Here is an 18494-nt window from a genome sequence, read left to right on the forward strand (position 1 = left end):
TTAAAAAAAATCCTTTTTACCCAGTTCACATCCTCCTTACAAATCCTTTCAGGGGTTTCAAATAATTCTGGCCACCCTATTTTAAAGAACATAAGTTTAACGCATAATCAGCCGCTTGAAGTCATTGGCTTTATCCAAATTGATGATATCTCGCAGAATCAAATGATTCAGTGTCAGTTCTGGGTTAACCCAGGTTTTCAGCCAGCATAGAAGTGGAGCTAAGTTCATGATATCCGAAACGTAGCCCTGCCCTAGTTCCTGATGGATTGCGTAGATAGATGTCGATTGAGAGACAGACAGGTGGCTACTCAGGAATCTATTATCAGCTATCTGAACCCCCAGCGGTTGTTTAAAACCCCATATAGAGGAGCTGTATGCGGCAATGGCCCGACACTTTGATCTGTATATTTTGAGGATGGACTCTCTCACTGTCTCTCACTGACTCACTCTCTCACTGACTGTTATACAGGTACTATTTCCTAACCTTCACCCTCCTGTTATTTATGCACCCCCCCTAACAAAAAAACCATAACAAACAACCTTTGGGACAGGCAGGTAGAAGTTGCCAGCATTGAAAGGACAAAAAAACCCTAAGACATTATTTATTGTTAATACTTTTTTAATATGGTCGTTCAGTTATACATAATGCTTTCTTGGTCATATATAAGGTAACAAAAATGCTTCTGACACTTTATTATAACTTTTCAGTTTGCTGCTGACTTCAGTAAAGCATAGCTTAAAAACATAGGCAAAGTCAATATCTCTGGCTAAAGACTTATAAGGTCCCAAAGGTGAGACCTCTTGGCTTTGCCAATGCTTGTTTGTGTTGTAAAGGTGGTGTCATCAGCCAGAGACTGTGTACATGAGCACACAACCAATGTGAATCTGGGTCTCTTGCCACATAGCAGAAGGGCTCATGTAGATGCCATATATCTATTATAAAATCATCGGTTTAATCTTAATCTTGAAAGATGTCAGTCTATAGTGCAACTGAAAGGCATACATTGAAAATATATGAAATTTACATTTTACATATATTTGCAATGGGCTTTTCACATATATTTGCAATGGATGCCTTTCAGTGTGTTTCATTTGTTATTTCACTGAATAAAGAGTTTGTATTATGGATGCTTTCATGTTAGTGTCATTTTTCAAATCTAATATTAAATTAGTGATTTGATGAGCGATAAATGACATCCCACAAGCTGCCTTGCTTTGTTGCAGGAGGCACATATCTACATTGGTCTTGTGCTACAGTGAACAGTCTCAGATGTCCCCGAATCAGAGACTGTTCACTGTAGCACAAGACCATATCACAGTGTGTGAAATAATCTTTCACTCCATTATGATATGATGCTTTGTTCTAAGAGGGGCTGATATCTCCAGGACCATTTCCTGCCCTTTCCAGAAGAATTTGGAAAGTCCTCCCCTCTTTGTCAACGGACACTCGACACTCTTTAACATATCTGAAAGAAACAGGTTAGTGTTAGATTCCTTACCTTAGAATAACCCCAGGCGTCAGACTGGATCCGGAAAGTTTTGCGTAGCAGTACCCCCGCACGTCGGTAGGTGTCTGCGGCTCGGCGTCGTTGGCGCCAGGATGACGTCGCTGGAGTACTTGGATGCCGCCCTCGCGCGCTACGTCAGTTCTTCTTTTTTTTTCCGCGCCAGCAAGCGCAGATCCGGAAAAAGCAGTACTTCTTAATCACTTTTTGACTAACTTTTTCGATCCTTTTTGGGTCCCTTTTTCGAGTCAGTAGACTTTCGGTGCTGGTAGGGATGCCCGGTATCAAGCCCTGTGCTGACTAACCGTCTGATGTCGGTTACCGACCTCCACCGTTGGTGCCTGTATTGCCTTGGGGCTGACCTTGAGGACAAGTCGTGCCACGACTGCCGGGCCTTGACGTTGAAGGCTAGGCGGGAGCGGTCCTGTAAGCGCCTCGAGCTCTGGCAGTCGGCCCGCGCCGTTCGCGGTCCAGGTCGAGGAGGAGGTCGAAGGACCGGTTGCGGGGCCACAGTCATCGCAGCTCAGCGAGTTGACACCTTTCATCAGGCTCCACGTCCTCAGATAAGAGGCACAAGAAGTCGAAGAGACATCGCTCTTCCGTCTCCCCCCGACGCTCGCAGGATGCGGCCGGGGGTTCGGACGACACCGCCCACACTGCGCCGAAGCCGCAGGCGCAGTTGCCAGCTCCATACCCGCCGGTCCCTGGGCTGAACGCGACGCCAGAGCATATCGATGCTTTCCTCATGGCCATGAGGTCGCTCTCTACTCAGTCGGGTCCCGCTGTGGCGCCTTCAGGCCCGACTGGGAGCCCCCCCGCTGGCGCCGACCCCCAGGGTGTCACCCCAGAAGTCGTCCCCGGTCCCTTCCTCGGTCCGGATCCGGCGTCGGACCAGCATCGCTCAACGCCGCATTCGACACAGAGAGAAGAGCAATTCTTATATGATCCGGCCCCATCCTTTGCACCTATCAGGAGATGGGAGACTAGGAGGATTGAGAGTGGTCTGAGAACCCTCTGGCACGAGTGTCAGTTGTATCAGGACTGGGCAGTGGATCTAGGGGAGGCCAGTGGTATGGACACTGCGCCCGACACTGGCTTTGTCTCCCCTCCTTCCGTTGCTTCGGAGGAGGGGGCTACCCGTCGCGGCCCTGAGGACTGACCTCCTAACAGAGGTCTTTAAACCGCAGGCAAGCTCTTCGGAGCCTCTACTGCCATTTAATGAGGCCCTTACTGACGTTCTGTTGGGCACTTAATCCAGGCCCGCTACAGGTCCCCCTGTAGATCGGAACGTGACCATGCGCCACCGCCCGGTCCCGGCGACCCTAGCTTCCTGTCCACCCCACCTGGTTATCCAGGCCTCTAACTCCCAGACCACATTCCCGACTGCTCCACCTGATCGGGAATCCAAAAGGTATGAGCAGTTCGGTAAGAAGCTGTTCTCCTCACTTAGTCTGGGGTTGCAGTCTGTCAACCCTGCTTGCCTTTTGGGCCGTTATACCCACTCTCTGTGGGACACGGTCACGGACGTGCTGCCAGCTTGCCCGGAGGAGGCCCGGGTCAAACTCTCTCAATCCTTTGTGGAAGGGCGGGATGCAGCACGGTACTCTATCCGATGTGGGCTGGATACCACGGACTCGCTGGGCAGGGCGATTTCCACGACAGTGGCAGTTCGCTGCCACGCCTGGCTGAGGTCCGCCAACTTTTCTGCTGATGTCCAGAGTTCCTTCATGGACATGCCATTTGATGGCCGTCGCCTCTTTGGCGACAAGGCAGACAGTGCGCTTGAGCGTTTCAAGGACGCCAGGGCTACGGCCAAGTCCTTGGGCCTGTCTGGCCAGCACCAGCAAATTTCTGCCTTTCGTGGCCAAGGAAGGGCTGCCTCCTCATGTCCTGCCAGCCACAGGCCGCAGACTAACATTCAGCGCGGCGGCAGACGTAGTAACCGCCATGGCGGTGCCTGGAGACAGCGGCGAGGCCAGTCCACATCCAACCCCGCAGTATCCGTCTCAAAGCCTTCCTAGTCTGAGCTTTCAGTCCCATTTGATGCCAGTGGGGTGCAGGGTTCGCCATCACCTCCTCCTCTGGCGCACCATCACATCGGACAGGTGGGTGCTGCAAATTGTCTGAAGGGGCTACTCCCTCCCCTTTGAGGCGACCCCTCCAACCATGCCACCGCAGTACCATCGCGTGTCGGGGGATCACTTGCAACTTCTGTAAGAGGAAGTTACGGTCCTCTTGGCCAAGGGGGCCATCGAGCGCGTTCCTGGGCCAGAAGTAGGGTGTGGTTGTTACTCCCACTACTTTCTGGTTCCCAAGAAGGGCAAAGGGGCCTACACCCTATCTTGGACCTGCGGAACGTCAACGGCTTCTTCCGGAAGGAGAGGTTCAAGATGCTGACTTTGGCTCAGGTCTTAACTGCCCTAGACCCAGAAGACTGGATGGTAGCGTTGGACTTGCAGGACGCATATTTTCACATCCCCGTCCTGCCGGCTCACTCGCGTTAACTGCGTTTCACGGTAGGCCGCGAGCACTTTCAGTTTACCGTTCTCCCCTTCGGCCTTACCACCGCCTCTCGGGTGTTCACGAAAGTGATGGTAGTGGTCGCAGCTGATCTGCGCAGATTAGGGCTTTTAGTCTTCCCCTATCTCGACGACTGGTTGTTGAAGGCGGGCTCGCCCCAGACAGTCGTCAGCCACCTCCAGACTACGGCTGACCTCCTATACCTGCTGGGGTTCTCCATCAATGTGCCAAAGTCACACCTGTGTCCCTCTCAGAACCTCCTCTTCATCGGAGCGGTTTTGCAGCGTGAATCTTTCTGGATTCATTATTATTATTATTAAAACCAATTATTAAGCGCCTGGTTACCTAAAACAGTGTGTCCCTGCGCTGTATACTGCACAAAAAAGCTAAAGGCGTGACAGGGGTAAAACAATTAAAGATTCATAATGGCACCGGGATTAGTCTTGGGGGAAAAGAAAAGTTTTAAGTTTTCTACGGAACATGCTTTCAGAAGGCTCCATCCGAAGATCGAGCGGGAGATCGTTCCAGCATTTAGCTGCTAAAAATCTGAATAAGCGTCCGCCCATCCTGGCTCTGGTGATTTTAGGAAGTTTGAACATCATCCTTCCGGCTGATCTCAAGTCTCTGGTGGGGCGGTGTATTGTCAGAAGGTTAAGGAGATAGGCCCGACCTTTGCCTTGAGCAATACGATGAGCGAAACAGAGACTTAAATTTAATCCGCTCTCTTCTAGGCAACCAGTGGAGTTTGGATAGAGCTGATTTAGCTGATGCTCTGCGAGGAAGTTTGAGTACTAGGCGTGCTGCGGCATTTTGAGCACATTGAAGTTGGTGCAATCCTTTTTGGCTCAGCCCTAGGAGTAGAGCATTACCGAAGTCAAGGTGGGGGGTTACTAAGGCATGCACAATGGCCTTTCTAGAGTCGATTGGCAAAAGATCCAGAATCTTACGGAGAGCTTTCAGTATACTGAAGCATCTAGCTGTAACTTTGTTCATGTGTGTTTTATATGAGAGATCTGAGTCCAGTGTTATCCCCAAATTACGCACTGACTCCACAGGATGAGGGGGACTGCCCAGTTCCATAGGCCACCACATATGCGACCATACTGAAGCAGATTTCCCAACTACCAACAACTCGGTTTTATCGCCATTGAGGCGTAGACAGTTGTGGTTCATCCAGGCTGATACCGATGATAAACAGCTCGAGAAGTTGATGGCATCTTCTCTACACTCAGGCGTGAGCTTCAGTAGCAGTTGTGTGTTGTCGGCATAGCTGACAATGCCCACCCCAAAACTCTCAACTATGCAGGCCGCGGTCTTGTTGTTGGGTCCGGATTCGTAGTCTTTTCTTTGGTTTTCTTTTTTGTGTATTTCCGGTGACGTCGGCATGCTTCCTGCGGAAGCTCCCACCCTTGGGCGCCATCTTCAGATTCTTTTTTTTTTCCACGGTCGGGTCTGGATCGTTCCCGTTGGGCTCCAGACAGAAAGTACTAGGAAAAGATTGAAATTGGAGAAGATATCGAAGGAAGAAGACTACGAAAGACTTCGCCGAACACTGCCCGGCAAAAGGAAGGAGAATTCATCGAGGACTTCGACGATCGTCGACGTTCGCGCGGCCAGGGAGGCCTAAACACTCGATGATGGACAACACGCCGTTCAAGTTCTGCCCTAACTGCCACCACGAGTTCGCGCAGAAAGACCAGCACCCGGTTTGCAACCTTTGCCTACCGGTAGAACACAGAAGCGAAGACTGCAACGCCTGCTCCGTCTTCGCCCCGAAGACCCTTCGTGTAAGGAAGAGCCAGAGGGTAGCGCACGCCATCCTCAAAGGAAAAGGCCCGACGCCATCGCTGTATGAGCTGGGAATGTCCTCAGAGGAAGAGGACAACGCTGCCGCCGAAGACGACAGCTACACGGTCGTAGAGACCGATTACACGAAGACATCTGATAAGGTAGGAGACTTGTCGTTCCCCAAGAGCACGAGAGACTCAGTCTCGAAAAAACGAGGGCAAGGCCCCGAAAGCGCCGACGCAGAGACACCTCACGTCCGCGGCTACCCACAGGCCCAGCGGATCCTCTGAGAAGGAGTCCCTGGCGCCGAGAGCTGCTGAGCAGCAGAAGTCGCTGAAGATCGTCCCCGAAAAGGACCGATCGACGTCGAGGGAGAAAGACCCTAAAGCTTAGACGCCGTACAGGGACCCGAAACCCAGTTCGACGTCCAAGGCCTCGACGCCGAAGCTCTCGCAGCCGAGCCAGGCGCCGAAGAGAGTGGCCGAACAATCCGGCACGGACAACAAGATGGAAAAGAAAAAACGGCGACTAGAAGCCGAAATGGAAAACATCTTGCAGCGGAAGAAGGATTTCGACGCCAAGATGAGAGCCTTCACGATTCCCCACAAGACCAAGCCACCCATGCAGGAAATGGTCGAGGAGGAAGAGGAACAGGTCGAGGAACATGAGCCTGGCACCGAAATGGTCGACGACCTGGAAGAGGACGAGAATCCCTACGAGGCTTATAGCTATGAGGAGGAAGAGGACAGCAGGTTGGACGCCGAGTCGGCCACCTCTGACCCGCAGGAGGAGGATTACTTGGATGTCGACACCGAAAGCCCAGAAGAGGCGGTCGACACATACCCCTCGAGGCCATCGCCGCCAGACGACATCGGAGCTTACAACTCGGTGAAAAGGTCGGAGGTAACCGCTTTCAAGCTCGACGAGGAAAAGCAGAAAGCGGACTTTCTCCTCGAGACATTACTCCCCACGCAAACAAGGAGCCAGTATCTACCTATGCACGACAGCGTCTTGGCGCAGGGGATGGAAGCATTCAGGGAGCCCACAACATGCAAGGCAGTCACTCCCAGAAATGAAAAAAAGTACAAACATTCTTCGAAGGACCCAGCCTACATTCGAGGCGTGGTCTCAGCTGACTCCATAATCACAGCCTCAGCAAGGAAGAGGGCTAACTTGGCCACCACTTCTGGACCTCCTCCTGATAAGGAGAGCAAAAGGATGGACTTAGTGCGCAGAAGGATCAAACGGAATGCCGCGACCCAATAGCGCATGGCCAATTCCAATGCCCTAATAAACAGGCACATGTACCAGATCATGGAGGAGCTAGGAAAACTGGTGAAAGACCTACCCCAGGAGGCCAGGCAGAAGGCCGAGAAACTGGTGGAAGACGGGAAGAATGCGGCAAATTGTTGCCTCAAGACGGCCCTGGATGGTGCAGACACCTCCAGCAGGCTCATGATGATGGGTGTCACGGAAAGAAGACACGCATGGCTCAGAATCTCGGGCTATAAACCGGAAGTGCAACACAGCATCTTGAACACTCCGTTCAACGGTGAGACGCTGTTCGGGACAACAGTTGACGACAAACTCAGTCAACTAAAGAAAGACAATGAAACTGCACGATCCATGGGAGCCTTGCAGTTCAGAGGCAGCAAAAGGGGCACCCAGTCACGGAGGCCCGGCGGAAGAGGTGGAAACCAGCCAGGTACTTCACACCAGGCTTTCCAACAGACGCACCAGGCTGACTCGCAGGCGCAACAGAGTCAACAGAAGCAGTCCTGGCAGTACCAGTCAAGGGGCCAGTCCTTTCGAGGGAGAGGAAATGGACGTGGACAGCATAAAAGAGGGGGCCAGCAGTCCGCCTCTAAATGACTTCAGAGACACCCGTGTGCCCGCCCACAGAAAGGATCCCGGGGGGCAGCACGTACAAAGGGGTCAGGACACAATGGACAACTACCACCACGTAACACCAGTGGGTGGATGATAAAGACTCTATCTCCAGGAATGGAGAGAGATCACATCAGACAAATGGATTCTAAACATCATCCAATATGGGTACTGCTTAGAATTGGAAGGGAGACCAACAAGCAGGAGACCAAAGCGAAAGCCACTAACAAACGAACAGCTACGGCGGCTTCATGAAGAAGCGAGAGAGCTCCTTCAAAAGGAGGCCATAGAACGGGTTCCCTTCAAAGAAAGAAACAAGGGAATATACTCAACGTATTTCCTCGTGCCAAAGGTCGACGAGACAATGAGACCCGTTTGGACCTCAGGTTCCTGAACACATTCATAAGAACACAAAAATTCAAAATGACCTCCCTGCAGGAGGTGCTACCGCAATTGCAGATTGCGGACTTCATGGTCACGATAGACCTCAAGGACGCCTACCTGCACATACCAATGAACGTAAAGCGCAAACATATGCTCAGGTTCATGGTCGGAGACAGCCACTACCAATTCACAACACTAGCCTTCGGTCTAAAATCAGCACCGAGGGTCTTCACAAAGTGCCTCGCAGCAGTCGCAGCGCACCTACGAAGGAAGGGAATACACGTATATCCTTACCTGGACGACTGGCTAGTGAAAGCAAACTCGTACCAGAAATGCAAGAAAGAAGCACATACAGTGACGAGAACGCTGATAAACCTGGAGTTCTCCATCCATTGGAAAAAATCATCAATGGAGCTGGAACAAATGAAGATCTTCTTGGGGGCACAGATCAACACCTTGCAGGGCAGAGTGTTCCCCAGCAACAAGAGAGCAGGGGCCCTGGTGAGGGAAGCTCGCCTCTACCGGAAGGAACAAGCTCTGACAGTGAGGACTGCGAGCAAGATCTTGGGGATGATGGCATCATGCATCCACCTGGTACCAAACGTACGACTTCACATGAGACCCATCCAAGAATGGCTCCAGGAACAATGGTCACAAGCTTCAGGGAGTTGGGAGGATCTAGTGGTTGTGACGCACGCAGTGCAGAAGGAAATGACATGGTGGACCAAGGAGAACATAGCAAAGGGAAAACCTCTTACACCCCCAACACCAACAGTGACCATCACCACAGACGCATCCCTGATGGGATGGGGCGCTCGCATGGAAGAGCTCAAAGTCAGGGGTCTGTGGACACCAGCAGATGCGCCAAAGCACATCAATTATCTAGAATTGAAAACAATCTTCCTTGCATTGAAAGCCTTCCAAACAAGACTGTACAAGCAGAGGGTGTTGCTGCAGACAGACAACACCACAGCGATGTTCTACATCAACAAGCAGGGTGGAACACAGTCAACAATGCTTTCGATACTTGCGCAGGAGATATGGAGATGGGCCATCCCCCTCAGGATAGACCTACTGGCCATACACCTACCAGGAAAGGAGAACATTCAGGCAGACTGGCTGAGCAGACAGACATCGACATCCCACGAGTGGGAGCTCAATGCTCAGGAGACGAAGTGGTTGTTCAACAAGTGGGGAACGCCATCAGTGGACCTGTTTGCAACACGCCAGAATGCCAAATGCCAAAGCTTCGCATCCAGACAACCCGAAGAAGGGTCCCTTGGGAATGCCCTATGGATAGATTGGTGCGGGACATTTGTTTACGCTTTTCCCCCGATACCACTGATACACAGAGTACTGAGCAAGTGCAGAGCGAGCAACATGACCCTGATACTGGTCGCACCACAGTGGGCCAGACAGACATGGTACTCGCAGATCATGGAGATGGCACAGAGTGCACCCCACAGATTCGGCAGAAGAAAAGACCTGCTCTCCATGCACAACGGAGAGGTACTGCACCCAGAGCCAGAGAGCCTGAGCCTGGTGGCGTGGCTCCTGAGGACATAGAATTCGCACACTTGAGACTGCCTGAGAGCACCCTCAGGGTCCTTCGGGAGGCACGAAGGCCCAGCACACGGAAGTGCTACGGGGCAAAGTGGAAGAGATTCACAATATGGTGCAGGAAGGAAAGACTTCACAAAAAAATGAAGGACTCCACAGTGCTAAAATACCTCACGCACTTACTGGAGAAAAAACTCAGCTCGTCCTCCTTAAGAGTCCACTTGGCAGCGATAGTCGCCTATACAAGGGGTGAGATGGGCAGGAGCTTCTTCACGTTACAGGTTGTGAAGAGATTCCTGGAAGGAGCGAAGAGGATCGCACCACCCAAGCAGGTGCCACCACCGGCATGGAACTTGAACATAGTCCGGAACTCATGAAGGAGCCCTTTGAACCGCTCCACAAGGCCTCACTAGAAATGCTGACCATGAAGACAGCTTTCTTGGTTGCAATAACGTCCCTACGACGAGTGAGGGAGCTTCAGGCGCTAACTCTGCAGGAACCATACATACAAATACACAATGACAGGGTTGTGATGAGGACTGACCCACACTTCTTGCCAAAGGTGGTGTCCAGATTCCATATGAACCAGTCCATACAGATTCCGAGTTTTTTCCAAAAACCAACAAATAGCGCAGAGCGAGCCCTTCACACCCTAGACGCCAGAAGGGCGGTCATGCACTATATCGAGAGGACAAAAGGACACAGGAAGACAAAGCAGTTCTTTGTGTCATTCGCCAACAGTTTCATGGGTAAGGCTGTAACAAAGAACACTATTGTACGATGGATCGCGCAAACAATCCAACTCTGCCACAAGCGGGCAGGGCAAGAACTAGCAGAGGGACCATGTGCCCACTCCACTAGGAAAAAGGGTGCAACAATAGCCTTCCTGGCTAATACACCCATACAAGACATATGCCTGGCGGCAACATGGGCTTCAGAGCACACATTCATGAAGCACTACTGCGTTGATGTTCAAATGAACAAAGAAGCACAAGTTGGACAAAAGGTGCTCCAGCACATATTCAAGAACCAAAGCTCATCTTCCACCCAGCCGCCACAGAAATGAGAAACCGCTACAAAATCTATGCACAGCATAGTGAATCCAGAAAGATTCACGGTGCAAAACGAATAGTTTCTTACCTGTCGGTGTAGTTTTGCAGCTTGATGATCTTTCTGGATTCACTAGCGAACCCACCCACCTCTGCCAGAAAGATGAGGCTGGAGACAGAAAGAGGTGGTCAAAAAAAAAAAAAAAAAACAGAAATGACTTTATATACAAAGCGGTTAAAAGAAGTTTCACCTACATAGAACATTGCCATCACTTCGGAGACGAAAGAAACACGGAAAAAAAGAATCCGAAGATGGCGCCCAAGGGTGGGAGCTTCCGCAGGAAGCATGCCGACGTCACCGGAAATACACCCAGGAGGGGGTGGCGCCGACGCCCACCTGGGCGACGGAAAAAAAAAAAAACAAAGAAAAGACTACGAATCCGGACCCAACCACAAGACCGCGGAATATGCACAGCATAGTGAATCCAGAAAGATCATCAAGCTGCAACACTACATCGACAGGTAAGAAACTATTCGTTCTGGATTTGGCGCTGTTTCCGGTCTATCCTCCCGAACCGCAGGTTTGGGATATTCAGGCTCTGATTCCAATCTTTCAGCCTTTATCCCGAGTCTCGGTCAGGTTGACGCTGCAGCTTCTGGGGGTGATGGCCTCCTGCATCCTTCAGGTGCATCACGCCAGATGGCGGATGCGGGCTCTGCAGTGGGACCTGAAGTTTCAGTGGGCCCAGCATCGGGGCAACCTGTCAGACCACGTCCTGATCTTGGAGGGCACTGCGAGACAGTTGCAGTGGTGGCCCACGGACCGCGATTAGGTCAGCGGCAGTTCCCTCTTCCTACCCCAACCGAAGCACGTGGTAGTGACTGATGCGTCCCTCCTGGGCTGGGGGGGCCACATGGGAGAGGTGGAGGTCAGAGGCCTCTGGGCTCTGGCAGAGTCCTGGCTCCATATCAACCTTCTGGAGCTGCGGGCGATCCGACTTGCACTGAAGGCATTCCTTCCTTCTGTCCGGGGAAGTGTAGTGCAGGTGTTCACAGACAACACCACCGCCATGTGGTACTGCAACAAACAGGGCGGGGTGGGGTCGTGGACCCTTTGCCAGGAGGCTCTGCTCCTTTGGCAGTGGCTGGAACACCAGGGCGTCACACTGGTGGTTCCCTGAACGCCTGGGTGGACAAACTCAGCCGCCGATGCATGATGGATCACGAATGGCGTCTGAACTCTGACGTGGCGCAAGGTCTCTTTTTAGAAGTGGGGAGAGCCTTGGTTAAATCTATTCGCCACCGAAGAGAACGCGCAATGATATCAGTTCTGCATGTACGAATTTCCAAGGCGGCACTCGCTCGGAGACGCTTTTCATCGCGAGTGTAGCTGTGGTCTGTTGTACGCCTTTCCGCCTATACCACTTCTGTCCAGAGTGCTGAAGAAGGTCAGGCGCGACCAGGCCCAAGTCAACCTTGTGGCTCCGGACTGGGCACGAAGATACTGGTATCCGAGCTACTCAGCATCTCAGTTGATCCCCTGATTCGTCTGCCTCTTCAGGAGGACCGTCTGTCGCAGCAGCAGGGGACGGTCTTCCACCCGAACCTGTCCAGTCTCCACTTACATGCGAGGAGATTGAGCGGCGACAGTTGAGGCCATTTGGCTTGCCTCCTGAAGTCTGTGATGTCATTCTGGCAGCCAGGCGTCCCTCCACAAAATCGGTGTATGCCTGCAGGTGGAACAAATTTGTGGCATGGTGCACAGCAAAGGCTGTGGATCCCCTTTCTGCCCCCCTTTCAGAGGTTCTCCTCTTTCTTCTTTCTCTTGCCCAGCAGGGCTCTGCTCTGGGCACTTTCAAAGGCTACCTCTCTGCCATTTCAGCCTTCTTAAGGCTTCCTGATCAGCCTACTCTTTTTAAATCCCCTGTTGTAAAAAGATTCTTGAAGGGCATCACTCACATGTTTCCTCCTGTTTCTTTCGTGATGCCTCGGTGGAACTTAAACCTTGTTCTGACTTATTTGATGTGCGCTCCTTTCGAGCCACTTCACAATTGCCCTCTTCGTCTTCTACTATTAAGACTGCATTCCTGGTTGCCATCATCTCTCCCAAAGTAGTCACAGCCTTCCACATCGGTCAGTCCATCACCTTGCCCACCTTCTTTCCGCCTCCGCATGCCTCGAAAGATGAAGAGAGGCTCCACCGTCTGGACCCAAAACGTGCGCTCTCATTCTATCTGGACTGCACACGCCAGTTCCGGGTGGATGACCAGCTCTTTGTTGGTTACGTGGGCGCTAAGAAGGGATAGGCGGTGCACAAATGGACCATTTCTCGATGGGTCGTTTTATGCATCAAGGCTTGTTATTCACTGGCTATGAAGGAGCCTCCTGTGGAGCTGCGTGCCCATTCTAATCGGGCCGCGGCGGCTACTACTTCCTGGGTCGGGGAGTCCCCTTGCAGGACATCTGTCAGGCAGCTACGTGGGCCCTGCTGCATACGTTTGCTAGACACTACTGCCTGGACAGCCAAGTCCGGAGAGATGGCTTTTGCTGCCGTTCTGTTCTCCAGGACTTTCTGGTGTGATCATTGGTTCGCAGACCCACCACCGGGGTTGGTATTGCTGGGGTATCTATTCTAAGGTAAGGAATCTAACACTAACCGGTTTCTTTCAGATGCACAAGTTACTTACCTTCGGTAACAATATATCTTTAAGAAACAGTAGTTTGTGTTAGATTCCTTACTGCCCCACCCATCCTCCCCGTTCTGCGAACTGATATCTAAGGTTAAGGTACATCCCTTTGAGGCCCCTAGTTCTTTGGCACCAGTGTCTGTTTTTATCCTGGCTCTGCGTTCCTGGAGCTGAAAAGTGTATAAGAACTGACGTCACCGCGCGAAGGCGGCGTCTAAGTACTCTGGTGACGTCATCCCGGCGCCGACGACTTGACACGGAGCCGCAGTTGACGCCCACCGAAATGCAGGGGTACTGCTACGCAAAACTTTCCGGATCAGTTTGACGCCTGGGGTTAATCTAAGGTAAGGAATCTAACCCTAACTACTGTTTCTTACAGATATATCGTTACCGGAGGTAAGTAACTTGTGCTTATAGCCACCTGTGATTCCAACCTGAAGCTCAGATATTTGTAGATGTCATCGTAGTTCATCTTGGTGTTTGTAACTGTATTCTATTTTCTTTCTGACAAACTTATGCCAAAATATAAATCGTAAGTATGTATAATCGATTTGCCTGCACAATGTAGACCAATAATTATTTTTAAATGACACCCATCTCAAATTTTTCCTTGTAAAGTGCACTGATGTCTGAAAAGCGGCCTACACTATATAAAACTAGAGATACATTATTTTCGGGCCCGTCTAAGTTATTTGGGGAGTTAATGGGATAAGTGGCTTTCTTTACTGCGCATGTAGATATTTGTCGCATTTAGTCTCTTGGACAAACAGTTTTCCATTCCACACCTGTTTCTTGCATGTTTAGGAAGGCTAGGTCCTGCTCTTTACCAGCACAAAATGCATGCCTAAAGTTCCTTAAGACTTTAATCTCCGCAAACTTGTCATTCTGCAGTCTCCCTGTCTGACTTTACTTTACAAGCTGAGGTATTCTTCTCTTTGGATGTCTGTAGACCCCTTCAGTACTATATTGACAGAACGAAGGTCATCAGAAGTTCTGATCAACTGTGTTTCCTGTGCCACTCGGACATTACCTGATTACAGTGAAAGGAATTGCACGGTCTATTTCTGCCTTAATCGTATAATTCCATACGAGCCACTCGCCTACACATTGGAAAGCACTAGCCCATACCACCAGATGCATATCATCCATGGTCGTGTCATTATGGTTCTTGTGCTCCATGACATTCTGCAAACTTGCCCCACAGAGCAAGTGCATGTTCGCGATGTTTACAAAGTGCCACTGCATAGATATAAATGCAGCTTGTTGTTTGGTGGTGTGTCGAGTGGTCCTGCACAACTGGTTTCTTTAGGGAGTGCATGTGATCCACCTACTTATTTATACATATGTATTTTTTGTATTAAACTGCTCTTCTGATTTAAGCATGGGAATCTATGAAAGTTCCAATGTTGAAGACAAAACAAGTTAAACTGCAATTCTCCTGCACTGGTACGCTTCACAGATTCACATGCATTCTTCACTACTCTCCATTTTGATACACCCCCTTTCTCCACTATCCCTCCACATTTGTGCTAGGAATCTGAGCTATGGTTGCCTCTGGCTGCAGTGGAGGGCACATTCACTTTATTGGCTGAAGTTTGCCATTTTATGCGAGGTCAATGTGCTGCTAAAGAACATGGTTGTTTGTGTAGCTACATGTTAATACTGTTCACTGATAAACATAAAATTACCTGGGGCTCCTATTTTGATGGGGAATGATTTGAGCAATTATACGTTTCTGATCTTGGTGACTGTTTTACAGTTGGTCTTTAGTCCTCATTCACGTTATTGACAAACACCCCATTATCGCTTGATCTACCTTCCGGTAGACTGATTTTAGGTGTCTTCATGTGTCAACCGAGTGAAACTGGTGGTTGCTTATGCACTATTGCTCCCACGTCTTTTGTGTGACAGGTAATGCACCATTACTCGCCTCCATTCAGAACATAAGTTTGATCTGCAAGAAGAGAGAATACAGACTACAACCAGATGAAGTTATTTCATATTAAGTGGGACTATTTCTTTGATGCTCTGTTTATTTTTCACCTGAAATTTGAGTCCCTTGATAGAAAACATCCCAAGTATTTGGGCTCGTTGCTCACTGGCAAAATTTAACCAGCCATGAATCTGTTTGACCCAATTTCTGCTCACAAATCTCCAAATAACTTAAATAGCTCTGCCTTTTTGTGCATAGCGTTTCTGGTAGTTTTTGTCGATCTTCCTGATCTTTAAAACATTTTTTTTTCTACTTGCAGTGCAATGAGGATTTTCAGGAAAGCGTCCAGATTTGTGAAGCTCTGATGTTGGAGAAGGTATCTTTAGTAACTTTATATAGTGGATATGGTATTTTAATGTTTGCTCAAGTAGTGACCATTCAGTTATTTTGTTTTTTCTAGGAAAGTACCTTTCATGAGATGGCTACAATGAGGGAACATTTTGACAGTGTAGTATTGGAGAATGAGAGACTAAAACATGAAATCAATGATTTGAAAGTGCAGTTAAATGAAAAGAAAGAACTCTCAGAGTTTGAGTTGCTTGAAAAGGAAGCACAGAAAGAACAAGAGGTATGTTAAAAAAATGTTTAGAAATTGCTTCAAAATATATTTGCTATTAATATTGTGATACATTTATGTAGGAAGAACTCTTTATATGGACTAATCTCCCCTAAGCTAAATCTATGGCCATCTACAGTGTTGCTAGAACTTCCTACACAATATTTAGTTCTGTATTCCCTACCTTGGAATATTCCCCAGGTGGTAGACGGGGAAAATCTTGAGCAGTACCTCTGCACATTGGTAGGTGGCGTTGTTAGGCTCACCGTCCGCTGTGCCAGAAGTGGCTTGCACAGGGTCTATACTGACAGCACCCCAGGCCGCTGACATCAGTTATTTTCTTTCTTCGCCAGGCAGCAAAGGTCCGGAGATAGCTACCTCCACTCATTTTGTTGTCCGACATTATTTTCAATGTTTTTTTGAGATTCTTTTTCAAAGACTTGTCTCCCACTGCATCAGGGATGTCCACTAGGAAACCGGTGGGGTTTAAGCTCTGTGATTTTTCTCACAGGCAGATATCTGTGACAGACCTCCATCTGGTTTGCCTCTGGTGACTGTAGCCGGGCCATGACTTCAAGGCTATAAAGAAAGTTGCGCCATGAACCTTCAGCTGCATCGCTTGTCTCTGGGTCTGCTCCATGCCTCTTGAAATTAATTTAAGCTACTCCCATCCAGCTACAGGAGTTTTATGAGAGGCTAGGCACCTCATTTTAGGGTGAGCCGACCCCTCGAGAGCGCCTTCTGTCCTCTTGAGTATGGCAGGTGCCACCACTAGATTTCTGCTTGAAGGGTCTTCCCTCTGCCCTAGTCGGCCCCCTGTATCTGATGCTGGATCCAGACTGTATGTGGTGCTAGATCCAGACTGTCTCCAGTTGCGAGACCATGACATTTTCCAGTTCCGGTGATGTTGCTCCCAGGGCACTGATGCTATCATCGTACCAAACACAGACACAAAGCTGTATAGGCATTGCCCAACACAGACTTTGGTGACGGCTGGAACTCGGCCTTCCGAGTTGTAGCTAGGACTATCTTTTTTGATGTGCCCTGTGAGGAGTATGATTGGGGAGGATCTGAGGATCCTTATGGCTATCAGAACCACTTAAAAGAGCGCGAAGACAACTAGTATGAGGTACTGGCAGATGCCAGTGGTCTGGACACCTCCCAAGACACTATCTTAGTCTCTCTTGCTTGTGTGGCTACGAAGGAAAAGCCTTGATTTGCCTTACTGGTGAGGAGGGCGGCTGAGGTCCTGGACTTTATGCTGCCCACAGTCAGTCAAGATGATTCAGCCAGGGTTTGCCCACACAGAACCTCTCCTCTCAATGAAGCCCTCACAGATGTCTAAGTTAGGGCATGAACCAAGCCCTGCACAAAGGCTCCTGTGCACATAACAATTCCCCGCCGCCATCGTCTAACTCCTTTGGACCCAGCGTTCCTCACCTAGCACCCCACCCTGGAGAGTCTGGTTGTCTAGGCCTCCATCTCCAAAGTATGCCCTGGCATGTTCCCTACCACATCACCAGATAGGGAATCATAGAGGCTGAATACCTATGATAAAAGGATGTTTTCATCTGCCAGCTTTGCAATGTAGTTGGAGAATACTGTGTGCGTCTTGGGTCAATATACCCACAGAGTTAGGGATTGAGTTGTGCAAGCGCTGCCTGTAGGAAGCTTGCTCTGTATACACTATACTGAAGTAAGGTATAGTGTGCACATAATCCAGTGGATCCCCAGGGGCTTACAGATGCTTAAGTAGATAATACTAAAAGCTGTATTTGTGGTAGTGGGTTCAAGCCGTTAGGTTTATCAGCATTTGTTGTACACATCCAGGCAAGAAATTATTGCACACTCAGACTGAATCCAAGCCAATTGTTTTGTTTAAGAAAAGTTATTACTTTATTTTATTTTTAGAACTAAGAGGAACTCGGTTGCAAGTAAGTAACACTTTAAAGGGCAGTAAGACTTCTAAAAATGCAGTAGGAATTGTTTTGCAAGGCAGTAAAATGATTTACAGTAATAGAAATACTTTTGTGTTGTCAATCAAACAGTAGAACTTAGCAGTTGTAAAACATACAGTTTAAATGAAGTAGGAGACATGCAATGTAATCCTGTGGAAGGAATACAGTTGCATTAACAGGTAAGTATGACTTCCAGTCTCCGGGACGTTTAGACCAATACTGGGCAAGGGTAAGTTTAAGGTAGGAACTGCACCAACAGTGGCACTAGGGCAGCTGTGTGCAGAGGTCACTGGGCCCAATGTTAGTCAATGGACACTGGGGGCACCAAACAAGGTGCAGATTGCAGGTAGATACCTGTGGTTTCAGGGCCCAGGCGCCAGGTGTTAAAGCAAGCACCTGGAGGGCCACGGGCAGCATCAACCTTAAACCACCACCACCACCAGCAGCGGCAGAGTGCAAATCAGCATAGGGCACCCAGTGCTTCTCAATGGGGAATCTTGGTTGCACAAAGGTGCTGCCGGCTTGCACCAGGAGGCTGGCTGAAGGTGACCACTGGCAAGGCAAGTAAGTTGAGATGTCGAAGGAGGACTGGGCACCGTTGGCTGTG

At 49.7% G+C, this 18494-nt stretch overlaps 1 protein-coding gene across 1 annotated transcript in view; it reads left to right on the plus strand.

Annotated features, from left to right (window-relative positions):
* Positions 1-18494, plus strand: part of CENPE (centromere protein E) — a 1817274-nt gene that overhangs the window by 428291 nt on the left and 1370489 nt on the right. Inside the window, exons 17-18 of the mRNA XM_086962044.1 lie at positions 15633-15689; positions 15774-15941. Coding sequence (XP_086818170.1) covers positions 15633-15689; positions 15774-15941 — 225 coding nt within the window. The remainder of the gene's footprint in view (positions 1-15632; positions 15690-15773; positions 15942-18494) is intronic.

The sequence above is a fragment of the Lissotriton vulgaris genome, chromosome 3_1, assembly GCF_964263255.1.
Source record: "Lissotriton vulgaris chromosome 3_1, aLisVul1.2, whole genome shotgun sequence".
NCBI classification, from domain to species: domain Eukaryota; kingdom Metazoa; phylum Chordata; class Amphibia; order Caudata; family Salamandridae; genus Lissotriton; species Lissotriton vulgaris.